This window comes from Panicum hallii, chromosome 3 (assembly GCF_002211085.1).
Source record: "Panicum hallii strain FIL2 chromosome 3, PHallii_v3.1, whole genome shotgun sequence".
Taxonomy (NCBI): Eukaryota; Viridiplantae; Streptophyta; class Magnoliopsida; order Poales; family Poaceae; genus Panicum; species Panicum hallii.
In genome coordinates, this window is record NC_038044.1 from 21,822,842 (window position 1) to 21,839,914 (window position 17,073).

Consider the following 17,073-nt stretch of genomic DNA (forward strand, 5'->3'; position numbering starts at 1 on the left):
GAGAAAATTTCTTCACTATCAATTGGATTGTATTTCACATACATCAAACCATACAACATGTTGCATAAAAGATAATTTTTCAAAATCTTGATGTCTTCAAGACTTGGCATGATTGCCTAGGTCATCTTGGAATTAGAATGATAAGAAAAATTATCGGCAATTCAATTGGTCATCACATAAATACTTCAAAATTTCGCAAACCTTTAGATTTGTGTGCACCGCATGTGCCACGGGGAAATTAATCTTAAGATCCTCTTATCTTAAGATAAAGGTTGAACCACTAACATTTCTTGAACGCATTTAAGGTGATATTTGCAGTCCTATTCATCTATTAACTGGGCCATTTAGGTACTTCATGGTACTTATTGATGCATCAACAAGATGGTCACATGTAGGTTTATTATCCACAAGAAACCATACTTTCACAAGGTTCATTGCTCAAATTATCAAATTAAAAGCACAATATCCGGACAGTCCAATAAAATCCATCAGGATGGATAATGCCGCTGAGTTTTCCTCAAAAGCCTTCAATGACTATTGTATGGCTCTAGGCATTAATATGGAACATTCTGAACCTTATGTACGTACACAAAATGGATTAGCCGAATCTCTTATCAAGAGAGTAAAATTAATTGCAAGATAATTATTACATAATTGCAAATTAGAACATCTTGTTGGGGTCATGCAGTCTTACACGGTGTAGACTTGATTCAAATAAGACCTACAACATATCATACGGCTTCACTGTTGTAGTTAGTACGTGGGAATCAACCAAGTATTTCCCATTTGTGAAAAATCGATTGCGCTAGATACATACCAATTTCACCACTGCAACGTACATCAATGGGCCCCTATAGAAAAATTAGGGATATATGTGGGGTATAAATCACCGTCAATAATAAAATACCTTGAACCTCTTACAGGGGACTTATTCACTGCCTATCACGCTGATTGCATCTTCGATGAGGATAATTTTCCGGCATTAGGGGGGGACAATATGTACCATAATGAATGCTAGAAAATAAATTGGAATGTCTCAGGTATTTAGTCCTATGATCCACGTACTATAGAATGTGAACGTGAAGTTCAAAAGATTATCAATTTGCAAAACATTGCAAATAACCTGCCAGAAGCATTTACTGACTATAAAGGTGTCACAAAATCACACAATCTTGCTGTTAATGTACTAGAAAGAGTAGAGATTCCTACTCAAAATCTTCCAAGTCAAATAAGAGGGGGACAAGTATGGTAACAAAGGATAAAACTCCAAAACAGCATCCGTGGAAACAAAGGAAGGATACTTCCAAAATGGTAAGTGCAAATCAACATCATATTGATAGACACCAATTGGGTATTTAAAATTCAAATAATATGGATGTTCAACAGATACACCGTGTACCCAGCACAAATGTGTACATAAATGTAAGTGCTAGGACATCAGAAAACCTTGACTCTAATACTTTGGGAAATATTGAAGAGTCACAAAGGGTAGATGAGATTTTCATCAACTATACGAACTATGGAGAATCATTCAATAGAAAGACTACAATTATCGATATTAATTTCTACTCTAAGATTGCAATTGGCCTTCAACCTGATCCAGAAAATAAGTCCATGGCAGAGTGCATCCGGCTGGATCAAATGAAAGGAAACAATCAAGATAGAATTGCGCTCGCTAAAAAACGAGAGGTATTCTCATCGGTTATACCTACTCCTCGTAACATCTTTCCCATAGGACCAAAATGGGTTTTCATCCATAAAAGGATTGAAACAATGAGGTGGTGAGATATAAAGTGAGGTTTGTAGCACAAGGGCTAACGCAGAGACCCGGCATCGATTTCGATGAAACATATTCTCCAATTATGAGTGGTATAATATTTCGATACATAATATCACTGGCAGCTCAGAAAGGTCTATCCATGCATCTCATGGATGCAGTGACAGCATATCTTTATGGGTCACTAGATTTGGATATTTATATGAAAGTTCCTGAAGGGCTTGATATTCCGAACAAGAATCATTCGCAACATGTATTGTGTAAAGCTTCAAAAGTCATTATACGGTTTGAAGCAGTCGGGAAGAATGTGGTACTACCGACTAAAGGAATTCTTTCTACAGAAATATTTTTTAAATAATGATAATTACCCATGTGTGTTCATCAAGAAAATCCTTAAGTGGATATTGTATCATATCTGTGTATATGGATGATCTCAATATCATTGGAAATACATGAGATATAGATGAAGCACGCACCATCTAAAGATGGAATTTGAAATGAAAGATTTTGTTAAAACCAAATTTTGTTTAGAATTTCAGCTTGAACATCTCCCATCAGCGACATTAGTACATCAGTCTGCATATATCCAGAAAATTCTTCAGAAATTCAACATGAATAAATCATATCAAAAACACCTATGGTCGTTCGATCTTTTTATATGAACAAGGAACAATTCAGACCTAAGAATGAGAATGAAGAATTATTGGGATATGAAGAAGTTCCATATCTTAGTGCCATTGGAGTGCTAATGTATATAGCAAATTGCAATAGGCTTGATATTGTATTTGCAGTAAATTTACTAGCTAGACATATCGCAACTCCAACAAAACATCATTGGACGGAAGTTAAGAGTATCTTCAGATATCTCCAAGGTACTACGGATCTAGGTTTATTCTATCAATTTGACCAAGATAAAGCAATAATTGGATATACAGATACTGGCTATCTATCTAATCCCCACAATGCCAGATCTCAGATAGGGTTTATATTTTCACATGATTGAACGGCTATATCATGAAAATCACCCAAACAAACTCTAGTATCCACATCCACTAATCATTCTGAAATAATTGCATTATATGAAGCTTCACGTGAATGTGTATGACTTCATAGAATGATCAATCACATACAACAGTCATGTGATATTGGTTCAATCACGAAACCGACAATTATCTATTAAGATAATTCTGCTTGCATTGCACAGATGAATGCATGTTATATAAAGAGCAATATCATAAAACACATTGCTCCTAAATTATTCTATCCTCACGAGTTATAGAAAAATGGAGAGATAAAAATCTTGCAAATAAAGTCATGTGATAATCTTACAGATTTATTCGCAAAGTCCTTACCTATATCATTATTCCAGAAATATATTTATGGAATTGATATGAGACAACTTAAAGAATTGCAAGTGTCAAGGGTGTAACCTCTTGATACATCATGTTTATAATTTTTTATTATAAAATTGCAATTTTTCTAATGAGTTTTTCCTATCAATATTTTCTTATACATAGGTTTTTAACGAGGCAATATGCTATCAAGCAATTATATATGTCATATCTACATTTTCTTCCATTTTCCCAAAAGGGTTTTAAAGAAGTTTTTCCTATGACATATCCATGCTTCTCTTTATTTTTCCACAGGATTTTTATGAAGTTATTCCATTATTTCCAAGATCACAAGAACAAATTGATCAAGAGGGAGAGTTATGAAGAAATTAGAATTAGTGATCAATTTCTATAATTAATTAATCAGTTAGAATTAGTGATATCCTTAAGTTGCGTACTATTCACAAAGCGGCCAACTCGAAGGGGTGTGTCCCTTGAACCCTTGCCTTTGGGTATGTATAAAAAGAATGGTCCCTAAAATACAACAAGTGACTTTCATCTCTCTTCTTCTTTCATTACAACAGTGTGGAACCTTTGTGCAATGTTTTAATATTTTTTTCCACCACCTAGCGAAGCGCGAAAGAACCACGGCAATCGCACTTATTGCAGATATAAACAGGACAGGGCTGCTAGTGTGCACGTACCTGACTCTTAAATCTTTATAATAATTATCATACATGGCAGAGTTAAAGCGAGCACATGATACATGTTCCCTAAAAGGCAATTAACATCATAAACGTGCAATAATCCGTGCAACTGACTATCTACTGCCTAGCCTGTCAACTGCGAGCACAACCGCGCGACGCGCCTTGCGCTGCGCTCGCCGGGGACATTTCGCCTCCATGACGACCACCTCGCCCCCTCCTCCTCCTCCTCCTCCTCCTCGTCCGTCGTCTCCCTCCCTGGCGCCGCCGGCGGCCGCCTCGCGCCGCAGCTGCTCTCCCTCTCGGTCCCCTTCACGTCGCAGCACGGGGCGTCGGACTGGACCTCATCGAGCTCGAAGTCCTCCATCCTGAACGCCGGCCGCCACGGCGGCTCGGCCTCCCGCGCCCGCTTCCTCCCCGCCGCCGTGGCCGCGCCCGTGCCACCGCCGGCGCCGAGCATGCCCCTCATGGCGCGGATGTTTTCCAGCAGAGCGTAAAACCTCTCCACCTGCTCGTCGTCGTCCTCGCCGCCGCTGCTCGTCCTCACGAAGGCCGCCGCGTCGTCGGGCGACGGCCGCTCCACCGCCTGCTGCGCGGCCGACGGGAGCGCGCCTTCGGCGGTGGCCGGCGGGGCCTTCTTGCCGAGTGGCGTTGCATCCATCGCGATATTTGGGTGGAGAATTGATGCGTGAGCGTGAGAGATCAAGACCGAGGGAGGAAAGAAGAGAGGGAAAAGCACTGGAGAAGGACGTTGAGGCCAGGGTGACTGTTAAATAGAGGGCCGTGAGTAGTGACGGTGGCTATGCTGGCGAGTTGGATTTTTTTTTTCTAGTACACAAAGATGATTAATTGAACGTGTGCCAGGCTCACAAGTCATACCCTGACCAGTCATACTGTGTGGTCTTTTGTTTCTGTTTCAAATTTGAAATTATCGACGAGTTTCGAATTATTTTTTAAGTGCAGGCAGAACTCACAAGTCAAAGATCTGATAAGACCCGGTCCATATAATGAAAGGCGTACTTTGATGAGGTGGGCAATTTAAAAGTATATTTTAAGTATCAATTTTTCATCTGCAACATACTGTCAAACTACAAATTTCTTCAAGACATTTGAGTACAAGTGTGCCGTGCGCATCACTTAAAAAAAACTATATAAAGCTTTTTTTGAGATGGAAATACGGCTTACATCAGGGCATATAGAGGTTGATCCTTTTGCACACCTGTTAAGTTACCTACACAGTATATGCAATGTGAATCGGTGAGTAAATACGAGGTCAGGTCACCCACGGCTATCTTTTTGACGGAAGAAATTGGGATACGTGACAGATCCGTCCTAATAATGTACTTTTTATTCATGGTATACAATTTTTTTAATCCTGTTAAGTTGATATATACATACACGTCTAATGCTCGCTAGCTGGAGCCGTTGAGCGCACAAACCAGGACTGGCACACCGGTCCTCCAAAAGCAGCTGGCAGTACGCCTCCGGTGGAGAAGAAATGCGTTTACTTTCTCCCATTGGGCAGGGCAGGTCGCCTTTGTTTACCAACGAGATCCGAGGCTTGCACTGTGCGGTCTCTGCTGCCAGGTCGCCCTCCTTTTTTAAAAAAAAAAAAGGGCCCGGACGAAACTGCCCCCGTTCCCTGCCTGCCTCCCGGGCCCCGCGCGACGGTCGCTACGCCGGTCGGTGGTGGGGGCAGAGTGGGCAAAAGCACCACGAGCATCCGTCCGACGTGCGCAGACAGTGGGGTTTGCCTCCCTCTCCGGGTTTGAAAGGTGCCGGTCCTTGTCTCGCGGGTGACGTCGCGGGCGTGACGCCAGCGGGGGTGGTGTCACGGGCCTCACGGGATCACGGAAGGCAAATGACCGACCGGGCCGGGCGGTCGTCGTGGCTGTAACTTGCCGATTGCCATCGTACACAGGCAGGCAGGCAGCAGGGTCACGCAGGCTTGGTCGTCCAACCAGGAAGAGATCGTCGTTGCCCGTTCTATCGTGGCGTAGATGGTCGGACGTGATGAGATCATCACGTGCATGCGGCTCACATCTCTTGTCTGCACTGTTCCACATTTTTTTGATCTTCTGCGCTTAGGATCGAGCCAGGGCCGGTGGCCGAGGTGGTTGAGCCCCTCTGATCTTGTGATTTTTCCATCCTCTTGGTCGAGTGCCAGCAGCTGAGTGCAAAAGAAACACCCAAACTGCCAAACAGCTGCAGCTCGTGGTATGTGCAGACACGAACCGGGCCTTCCTCTCTTCTATTCCGTTCCGTTTCCTTGGGCGCCCGTCTCGGCAGCCCAGCTGCGGATTTTGAGCCCATCTCCGTGTGCGGGCCGCGGTTCTCGAGCGGCGGCGGCGGCGGCCTGATCGATCACGACTCCCCGCGTGGGCCGGGCAGCTGCCGCTGTTTGCAATTATTTCGCTGGGCCGTCTCGGCGGTAACGCCGCCGCCCACGGAAGGAGACTTCCAAAACCGCCTGCGTAGCAACTAGCTCAAGTGCCCGCATCCAATTGTCGTCAACCTCCCCGAGTCAAGCAGAGGCATCCTGTCCTCAGTTTGCTCCGTTAGCCCATAGATCATGCAGCTATTAATATGATAAATATATATCCCAGACAGTGACAGTCTATCAGGCTGTCATAGCAGTCTCCAGTTACAATTTTACAAAGAAAGCTGTGTTATTTAGTTTGTCCCGTACATATACAGCATATATATGCCCAAACGAGAAACAGTAACAAGATCGCGCAAATGTTTGCAATTTAATTACAAAGCTGTGTTATTTATGTACCTAGATTGGTATACTAATCTCTGACACGTCCGCGCACAACACACGAAGATTATATTGGATCAAGCTACAGATAGAGTCCCATCACCCACCCAGATCGGCATCGTGTCACATGTCGACGTTGCAGGCGGGGTCGGCAAGCAGCGGCGCCTGCCGGGGGACGCCGCCGGCGCCGTTCTTCCCCGTAGCCTCGCGCACGCCGAGCAGCAGATCGCAGCGCGCGTACATGGAGTGCCACCCCCGGTGGAACGGCCCGGACACGAACCGGACGCGGCCCAGCACCACCACGCGAAGCGGCAGCACGCCGTACGCCACGTCCGCCGCCAGCGCTGCCGCGGTTTCCGGCGACACGGGCACCGCCGCCGCCGCGGCGCCCGCGCCCAGCACGGGCGCTACCTCCACGGCGGCGCCGGGGTCCTGCGCCAGCGGGGGCAGGGGCGCGGGCGCCGTCAGGGCCTCCCCGCGGTACGCCGCGTAGGCCGCTAGCCGGTCGTACCGCGCCGCGGACCGCGCGCTCGGGTTGCGGAGCACCAGCGCGACCTGGAACGACGCCGCCGCCGCGGTGGGGCCGCTGGCCGTGGTGGCGTTGTAGAGGGCGAGGACGGCGGCGGAGGTGACGGCGAGGGTGGGGTGGGACGGGCGGTACACCACGTAGAGCACGAGCCAGGTGATGCCCGCCGCGAGGAGGAGGACGAGCACGGCGAAGCACAGGGCGCGGGCGCCCCCGCCTCCGCCGCCGCCGTAGTAGTAGGTGTAGCGGCGGCTGGGCTTGAGGTCGTCGGCGTGGACGCCCTTCCTCCCGCCTCCGTGGTGGTGGTGGTCGGCGGGCTCCGGCGGGAGGTGGTGCTCGGCCATCTACGTTCCGCACGCGCGTGCTCTAGGCTTGGCAGCCGCTTGGGCCCTTCGAGCTAGCAGAAGGTGAATTGAAGGAAGCCTGAAGGCTATGGATATGTGTGTGTCGCGTCGCCGGCGTGGCACGTACGAGGTAGCAGTAGGCTTCGTTGGGAGCGCGGCACGACGACACGCGCGCGGCCAGGGTGGGGAGGTGGAAGAGGTACAAGCAAGAGTGACGTGCGCTACCGTATCGCCATGCGCGCGCGTCGGGCTACGCACCGCTTCGCGGGCAAACGCAAACCTTGGCGCTTGGTCGGCGACCTTTGGATCGAGTGCTGCCGATGAGCTGTGATCACCTTCAATCTCTGGGGGTGCAAACCTCGCCTTCTGCCGTGGATCGTTTCGGGTTATTTGCTCTGGTGGATTATTGAGCCGAGATGCATGAAAGCCTCATCGCTGGATGGATATATAGTGGCTTCCAGTTTTTTTGTTTGGGCATTATTTATCTACCCAACAAAGCTCCGTCCCTCCCCACCCCCCATCTGAGGTTTGTTTAGTCGGTTAGTCGGTCACCAATGTTGGTTCAAGTGTATTGTTGGGCTAAATGCTACTAACTACTCCGTACCTCCTTTTTTTCTATCCTTCCTCTTCTTCTTTTAACTGGGCCGACGTTTGTTTTGATAGGCCTGGCAGGCAGAATTGGTGGTCCTATGCATCATGGCTGACAAGCTTTACACTGCAGCCCAATGTGACAGCCCATACAACAAGAGTGAGCCCAAGTGCGATTGCTTTCTTTAAACAAAAGTTCCAAACTATCCAGCACAAACTGAATTGAACATGTAGAACAATGAAAATTTACTACTAGGAACAATAAAGAAATACTAATGGACCAATCAACATGTATAGAGAAAGAATGAATTTTAACTATTGGAAAATTCAAATATACCACAAATAATTTCAGTTTAGTGAACACAATACTTCAAATGTTCCGGAAGTGCAAATTAGAAGGGTGGAGAAGTCAAAATTCAACAGAATCGTACACGAACCACTCAAAAGATATCATTAGGACATTTTTATTATTGGCACGTGCTACACCACAACCAACATATCAGATGCGTGGAATTTACTTCAACAGGACCGTGTAGCTTAACGGGTTAGGTGCCGCCGGATATTTTGTCGAATACATTTCAAGTAATACAGGGCGACGTAGCTATATCGTTTTTCGCGATCGTGCCTCAGCGTGTAGTTTATCAAGAGGAGAAGAAGTTTGTTACAAAGTTAGTTTGATCTCAAACTTGAAAACGAACGATTGCCCAGTTGGAACCGCTGCCTGCCAATCAACACGGCGCAGGGTCTTGAACCAGACTTCCCCGGAAGTAGGACGCGCGAGCAGCAGGTGTGTAATCGTCTCTAGCAGCTGATTGCACAACGCACACAAGTCATCATCTTGCAGGTTATGTCTCTTGCGCCTATCCCCTGTCCAACATCGATCATGGAGCACCAGCCAAACGAAAAACTTGCATTTTGCCGGTGCCCGAGCTTTACGTAGGACCTTGGCTCCAGGGATAGCAAACTGACCAATGAAAAAAAAGGCGTGATAGGCCGATGCAGTGGAGAAAGACTTATCTGCTGTCCATTTCCGCCGGATAGTATCCGGTCTGTTGGTGTCCAGTTGGATGTTCCTGGTTAAGTCCCAAACAAGCAAGTACTCCATGATGACTTGTACAGTCAGTGCCCCGGCAATGTCGCGTACCCACCGGTTCTCCTGCAAGGCCTGCGCGACCGTTCTCGTACCCTTTATGCGCGTGCCGACCACCTTGCAGAGGCAGGGCGCAATGTCCTCGATAGTGCCCTATTACCATCCCCAAGTCAAGAGAAGGTTGAGGCGTGGAACATGGCATCCACCAGCGGCTCCCTGTCATCAGGTAGCTCATGTCAGGGGTAAGCACCGTCGGTTTGACACAGCTACAGCCAGCGCATACGAAGAGAGTAGCTGTAAATCTGCAAGTCAACAAAACCCAAGCCACCCAGCTCCGGTGCCGGTGGCCTACACACTCTTGGCCATGCAAGTAGACAATGACCCCTTGAACGGATTGTGCTCCTTTCCACATGAAAGCTCTCCACCACTACTAGAAAACAGACTCTTAGAGCATCTCCAAGAACATCTCCAAGAGTACCTAAAATACACTCCCAAAAATCTGTTTACGGATAAAGAAAACAGTGCCCAAACCTAATTGCTATTTATTCGCATTGCCCAATCCTTACGGCAACTGAGGCTAAATTCCCGCCGCTGGCTCGCGCTTCCAATACCATCTCTATTTTCTCTTTCTGTACCCCATCAGCCTCTCCGCTCAAATAAAAAAAGCTGACGCCCCATCTCGCAGGCGGCCATCCCCGGCAGGCGTCGCTCCAGGACAGCCATCTGGAGACCCTAGCTACACGCCTACACGTACGCAAGCATCACAGGAGCCGGGAGAGGAAATTTGTTTTCTCAAATGCAGACCACGTTGAGATACAGCTCGAGGAGTCAGACCTGTCAGAAAGAAGAACGCCGAGATGCACTTGAGCAATCATTTCAGTCTCGATTACAAATACTATGCTCCTCTTGATCTCGATGCGACTACTCTATTAATATGGCTGTTGTGGTAGAACTCACCTTTAGGATCCAGGATCTCCCTCGTAATGAATCCTATGAGATGCTCTGACACGGTATTGATCCTATCCACATGTAGAACTTCATCCTTGATTTGCATCATCTATCATTTTCAAAAAAAATAAAGCTTGATATATTAATTCATTGTGTTAGCATAATTAGAAATGTATTTGCAAACGGTTTGTATGTACTCCTATGTCCTTCGTCATAGCCTTCCCGAAATAGTTTAGAGTGTGGATGAATTCACATACATAGTACCCACACCAATTATTTTTGACTTCTTATATCGAACACTACAAGAGGAATAAATTAGGTATACAATATTTGTGTATGCGTATACAGAACACCAAATGAGATATGCAAAATGGTTGCGACCCCATATACCGGAAAGTCCATTCTAACGGTCAATTGATCCTTCCATTCACCTCTGCCTTTGTACTTTTTCACAAATTTTTTCCACACCCAATGCTTAAAAATATGTTTGTTGTTTAGCTGATCAAAAAATGAAAAGGATTCTATTGTGCAAATTAAACTTACCTTGTTCAATGGGTCAATGATGTATTGGATGTCCGACTGTGGTCTCCTCTTCGAGTCGAACACTACAAGTTTGCTAGACTCCACACAAATTACGAGCAAAATCCAATGAAAGCTAAATATATAGATATACAAGCATTTAGGGTATGTTTGGTTGGACTTTTCAACCTGCTTTTGCTTTTGCAAAAGCCAACCAAAAGGCTTAAACGTCCTAGGTGCTTTTGCCCAAAAGCAGCATTCATCGTAGTACAAATGCAAAAGCACCTCTCCCCCTGCTTTCAGTGGCTTTTGAGGTAAAAATTACCCACCTGCCACTGATTATGAAAAAACAGTTCGTTCTAATCTCCCAAACCCGTCTCCCGCCCCCGCCTCATCCCGCCCTATCCCACCCCCGCCTCCCGTCCCCATCCCGCACGCCGCCCCGCCTCCCGCCCCACCCGCCCGCCACCCCACCCGCCCTGTCCGCCCTGGCGCCGCCCCGCCTGCCCCGGCCCCGCCCCACCCCGGTGCCGCGCCGCGCCGCCTTGCCTGCCCCGGCGCCGCGCCCGTTGCCGCCACATGAGTATTTCACACAAATCCATGATTAAGAGTTTTCTAGTATTATTATGGCCAATCTTATCGGTTGTGTGGCTGTGAAATTAAGAGTTTAGGTATAATATCATATTTGAACAAGCATTTGAGCAAGTATATTTTATCTGTATCAAATCCAACTTAATCATGCTGCATGCAAATTGATTGGAAAGTTTTTGTACTCATAAGTGGCGTATTTTGAAGAGCATGCCAAGCTTCTCACCTCATACTTAGAAGCATATAATTATGGCTTGTTTTGCTTTGCATAATTTTATCCGTGATAGCAATTTGCATGATAAGAAGTTCGAGAGATGTGATGCTGATGAGACAGTACTTTGTACCATCTATAAGTGGCACAGCACAAATATAAGAAGATGGGAGTGAAGATGTAGAGAATGAGGATACCATGAATACCATTCATGACAAAATAGCTGATGATTTAGTTAGTGCGAGAGGAGGATAGTTATGTTGACATATATCATAATTTTATGAGCCATTTACCTTGTGTAATTGCTACAGTTCTATTTATGTGGACCATATGGATGAAAAACTTAGAAAATTTAATATTTTTCTTTCCAAAAGATATATTTACATGCGAAATAGTGAATATATTAGGTTTGTACGAGTATTTTGGTATATAGACAGACCCACAAACCTTCAGGCGTATTACAGGTATTTTACCCACAGCACAGAGTTTTCCACAGCTCACAGCTGCTCTAACCAAACGGTCTTCTGCTTTTCCCACAACAGCTTTTTCACAGCAGTTTTTCCACAGCCCACAGCTCAAAGCAGCTTTTCCAAAAGCCATGATCCAACCAAACACACCCTTATACATGTATTAGACTTAACAAGTATTTAGAAAAAGAAAAGAGATACAAGTCGATCAAGACTTACTTGAAGTTGTAGGGTAGGAGTATATAGGGTTTGTAATGTTACTTATTTAGGACATTGAACATGTTAACACACGTTTCCTGATATTTGTCCAGTAAATTTGCCTCGTTGATAACCATGGGATTCATGAAGCCCACCTAATGTTGCCGTCCTTCAGTTTGGCATCTTTGAAGCTCCATACTACACGATACATTATAAATTAGATAGTATATAAAGAATACAGCGCTGGTTAAAGAAATACATTAATCTAGAGATTAGTTGATACTTATAGGACTAGATGGTGAAGATAGAGATGTCAAGGGCATCTCGATGGTATATTACATGCACATCTTCGAAGTTCATCCGGAAGTCATCCTCCCTAGCGAAGAACTCATGGTCGTGATACTTAACTCCAAACATGTGCATCGGGTCTCCTTCCTTTGACATTTGCAAGTACCATCTATGGAATTTGTGCATCTGCATGCCTAGATCGTTCTCCTCGTCTTAAGTGACAAAAGGTTTTCCATACTCGTATGGAACACTAACCACTTCAGCTAATTGGAGATCATCCATTAGCCCGGCTACCTGCGCATAGGTAAATCCCATCTCTTGCATAAATTCCATCGCTTGTTTTTCTATATCGGTATGCACCCGAAGGAGCTCATGGATTTTCTGTTTTGTGCCTAGCTGAGGAACAGTCTTCCCATATTTTGTCTATTTCTGATGGGCCTTTATCTACGTGCGATCAAAGTCTGAGGGTAGTTTTACCTTTCTTTCTACGGTAGTGCTTTGCTGCCAGTAGTGCATCTATTTGGACCCTCTTCTCTGGTACTTTAGGTATGAAATGATCTTTTACCGCTTGGCATGAATGCTCCTTTGCTTCCTCGTAGGTCATCTCATAAGCTAATTTCTTCTTAGGTCCTATTTTCTTTTGAACAATTTTCTGCTTCTTGGGGTTCCGTCCAGTGGGAAGGATGAAGTATGTTTTTTCCTTTGCCCGGTGCTGGAGGAGTTGGAGTACTCTTGGCCCTTGGCGGAGACGATGGTGAGGGAGGCTGTGGTGGCCGAGATGAAGGACCACCATCAAATATGTTTTCATCATTATTTGCGTCTAGTGGAGAAGGAGGATCCACACGAGCCGCAGTTGTATTCCCGGTAAGTTTGATGTAAGCCTTGCACCATAGTATGACACCTCTCCCAACATCTTTTCTCCATCCCCTCCAACAAAATCAAGCTCGAGCTTTTGATTTTGTCCGCTGGCTTCCACTTTCTGCTCCACGGTGACAACGGAGTAGCCAGGGGGTACCTGCCTACCATGAATCGTACCACCAGGGATCACCGGTAAGGCCAAACCGTAGGCTACCAGAGCGGTGATATTTTTTGCTTTCACATGTAGCTCACATGGTGTCTGCATGTTGGTATCATCCACTGTGTATCTTTGGGTGTCGACCGCTGGCACATTCTCTTGGGGCTCATCCCCAGGGGCCGCCGTGGATGCGCAGTTGCTACGTCGCTGAGAGGCCGGGCTAATCCCAACATCCGGTTGTGCCACAGTGCCCTGCTGCTGACTGAGAGCAAGAGCCACCGTCTATTGGTCCCTTTTGTCCATCTAAGCTTGTATATGTTCCACTTTTCTGCTCATGTCATCTTGTAAGGCATGGAGTTTGTCTTCTTGTTCTGCCTTGCTTTTGCGACGAGTCTTCTACGTGCTATCACCGGCCCATGCAACTTTCCATGGGACCATGCCCATGCAACTTTCCATGGGACCATGCCCATGCCGTAGGCTCATCCAGGATGTTTGGGGTTCTGTAGGCCCTGGTTAGCTCATCGTTCTCCCTGTGAGGCTGGAATGTTCCTGCTTTGGCCTCTTCTATTGTTGTGACCATATTCCGAGCCACTTCTTCCATTGCTGGGGGCACGACCAAAGAACCATCCTCTTTGCTAAGTGTGACACTATTAGAAAACAACCACTGCTTCGATCTTTCTAGCTAGTCCCAAGTCACCGGCCGGATACCTCTTCCATGAGGTCCTGCTCCATCTTCTGCAATTTCCGAATAGCCTTCTTATATCCACCTGGCCCGAGGTGGTGGTTGTCTTTCTTGGCGGCCGCATTGATCTTGTTCTTTTCATATAACTCTTGAGCTTCCTCAGACAACCTATATTCCTTGAACTCCTCCAAGTAAGGTTTTTCCTAGGAAACTGTCCCAGTCTGGTTCCTTGTTCTGCTTGACGTAGTTTCCAAATAATTTCTTCTTAAATGTTGAAAATGCAAGGGCCATCTTTTTCAGGGCACATTTCTTCACAAGTTCTTCATCTACTCCTTCAGGCAGAGTGAACATATCCTTGAGTTCTCTCCATAACATCTTCTTTTGGTTTAGAGGCACGGCGTAGCGTTGTTCATCTGGATTCTTCGCTTTTCAGAGTCTTGTGGTGATCGGCACACGTGCCCTAACAACAACCCCACACTGGGTTGTAAACTTTCCAGTGGCCTCCTCAGGAGCACATGGGCAGCCCTCTGCGTCCACTTGTGTGACAACCTATCTTCCCTCCACCTTCTTGGTCTGCCATCGTTTCCCTTTAGATTTGCTCTTCTTCGATTCAGAGGTCCGGATCACAGCACCTAGTGATCGCCTGAAAACAGCGAGTGTTCGCCTGTGATGCCGTGGTGGGGGCAGGCACAGGCGTGGTGCAATCATTGCCCAAAACGAGCTAGGTCGTTGGCACTAACAGGTGTGGGACGGAAGGCCGCAGATCTTGACCATGGCGCGGTAGCGCGTGGCTTCACTCTTGGCCATGTTGAGCCTGCTCCAGCGATGAAAATGAAGAACCATATCGGTGACCGGCAATGGCGGCGCGTTGAGCACACACAAGAGGTCTTCGTTCTTGTGAAAAATGGCCATGAAATCATCTGGCTAGTGATGTTGCAAGGTGAAGTCGTTTCCAGTGATCCCATAGTTATCCTGGATGAAGCGACACACTTGGTAGGGAGCGAAGGACTAGGGCGTTCCCAGCAAGCACATCTTCTTCCACCTGCAGCTTTGTGGCGTGGGGAATGGTGCAGAACAGCAGGGAGGAGTGACATGATGGATGACCCCGCGGGAGCTCAGGCGGAGGACAAGGCGATGGAGTGCGGGCCTCTGGCGAAGCAGCGCAGCAGCGCAGATCGAGGGCGGGCCGGAGTAGGGGCGATCGATGGAGGCAGAGCCCGAGGAAGCCGTTGATGCCGACGTCGCAGAGTGAGCGTACCCCGGTAGCGCGCTGCCACAGCCGCGTCCGCGGCGCCCACACGGCGTACCGGACGGCCACGACCACGCGGCGGCGGAATGGTCTAGTAAGGTCTCTTACAGTTCCTAGCAACATGCCCCACCTCCTTGCAACGCAAGCATCGAGAGGGAAAGGTGCAGCAAGAAGCGACATGGTCGAACCCCGAACAATTGAAACAGCCCCCGACCAAATCCACCGGAACCGGCCGGCAGGTAGAAGGGCGACAGGGGTGGCGCTGCTCAGACCGGAGATGCCGCTTACTGACGACAAGCCAAAAACCCTCCTCATCCACAAGAGGGATCATCCGCAATCGAGTAGGGAATCTTTTGACCAGGTACGTGGGTCTCAGCTGGGGCAGCCTCCGTGCGTTGGCCATGAAACCACCTGATACGTGCCGAGGCGGAAAGCGCGTACGGGTGTCGGAACCAATCCCCTTGCCCTTAGGTGAGAAGCATGGGGGTAGCCAATGGAGGTCCTCTTCGTCCTCCTCATCAGAACCAGAGGGGTCGCTGAAGCAGATTCCCTCCAGGGTACTGAGCAGAGGTGCGACGGGCTCGCTCCTAGTGATGGGAAGAATGGCGCGGCCCCCGGGTTGAGGGGTCGACGGGTGGAGGATGATAGGGTCAAGGAATTTGGGTGGCCAGCGGCGTCAGGGTGGTCGCCATCAGGTGGGTGGGGGGAGGGTGGGGATGGAGGAGGCTCACTCATTTCTGAGGTTTGTGGTCACCAGATCTGGCACGGTTGCTGGCGGTGCCGAGATGGCCGCCGGCGGTATGGGGTTGTGGTCGCTGGGACCGGAGTGGTCACCGGCGGGGCTGGGAGGCGCTCTCAACTAGAGAGAGAAAGTGGGTGATTCTCCTCCTGTCTGGCCAGGTCTTACTTAGTTCTAGCGCGACGTAGCTATATCGTTCTTCTTGCTTCTGGTTACTCCCAGTCATGCCTCGCGTTGCTTCCATCGAAAACCCGTCCTGCACTGCGTTTTTGCTTTACCACCACATGTCCTCATACTTTGCGGCTGCTGCATCATCCTGGCCTCGCGCCGCGCCATCAATTTTTGCTCCAACACTACTAGGGCAGCGATTGGGAGTGAAGCAGCCGCTGTAGATGGTCCGGAAGGCCGCAATGGGCATGAATACGGGCGTGGATGGGTGCGCGGCATGGCGGAGGAACTGGAGGAGGGTGTGGACGCCGCGGTGGACAGTTTGGAGGACATCCCTGTGGCAAAGGGGTTGCGGTGGCAGAGCGCGTGCTGCCCCGCTGCGGCATTTCCGTTGAATTAGGTGATCCTTTCTTGCGTTCCAACAGTTGAGCCATTTCCATTGCTACATATGGTTGCACTGTTATTTTCTGTCATCACTGACTGTATGTATGTGAAATCATTGGTGCAGTGACCAGCTACATTATTGAGATAAGCCACAAAAGACTAGTGGTATCGATTAATGGTACATGTCGCTTTTAGGCGATTATCAATTGGTTTTCATATGACATCCATCGATTTTGTATATGAATTAATGGTGAAGCGAATGCAAATTTCTCTGACATCGTACATTTTTCCAACTGAGATTATGTACACACCGTAACAGGAACGGTTTGTGCTGGCGCCTTCCAATTACAGCACTGGCGGTTGGTTTTAGCCGCTGCCAGTACAAATGGGCAGGTGGCCGACCGTTTACGAACCACCAGCAAAAAAAAGCCGGAGTATAAAGCCGATTTAGCCTTCTTCCTCGTCCAGCCCGCCTTCCATTCTTGCCTGAGAGGAA

At 47.7% G+C, this 17,073-nt stretch overlaps 2 protein-coding genes across 2 annotated transcripts; both read right to left on the minus strand.

The window, feature by feature from the left end:
• Positions 1-3,801: 3,801 nt before the first annotated feature.
• LOC112887277 (NRR repressor homolog 1-like) lies at positions 3,802-4,613 on the minus strand. The gene has a single exon (XM_025953414.1). It carries the CDS (start codon positions 4,471-4,473, stop codon positions 3,940-3,942), a length of 534 nt encoding a protein of 177 aa, XP_025809199.1. The 5' UTR covers positions 4,474-4,613; the 3' UTR covers positions 3,802-3,939.
• Positions 4,614-6,481: 1,868 nt separating this feature from the next.
• On the minus strand, positions 6,482-7,536 carry LOC112887458 (NDR1/HIN1-like protein 1). Its single transcript, XM_025953632.1, has one exon. It carries the CDS (start codon positions 7,441-7,443, stop codon positions 6,697-6,699), a length of 747 nt encoding a protein of 248 aa, XP_025809417.1. The 5' UTR covers positions 7,444-7,536; the 3' UTR covers positions 6,482-6,696.
• Positions 7,537-17,073: the final 9,537 nt, after the last annotated feature.

Excerpts from the sequence above, each read along its gene's own strand:
- LOC112887458 (XM_025953632.1), bottom strand. The coding sequence starts at position 7,443 with ATGGCCGAGCACCACCTCCCGCCGGAGCCCGCCGACCACCACCACCAC.
- LOC112887277 (XM_025953414.1), bottom strand. The coding sequence starts at position 4,473 with ATGGATGCAACGCCACTCGGCAAGAAGGCCCCGCCGGCCACCGCCGAA.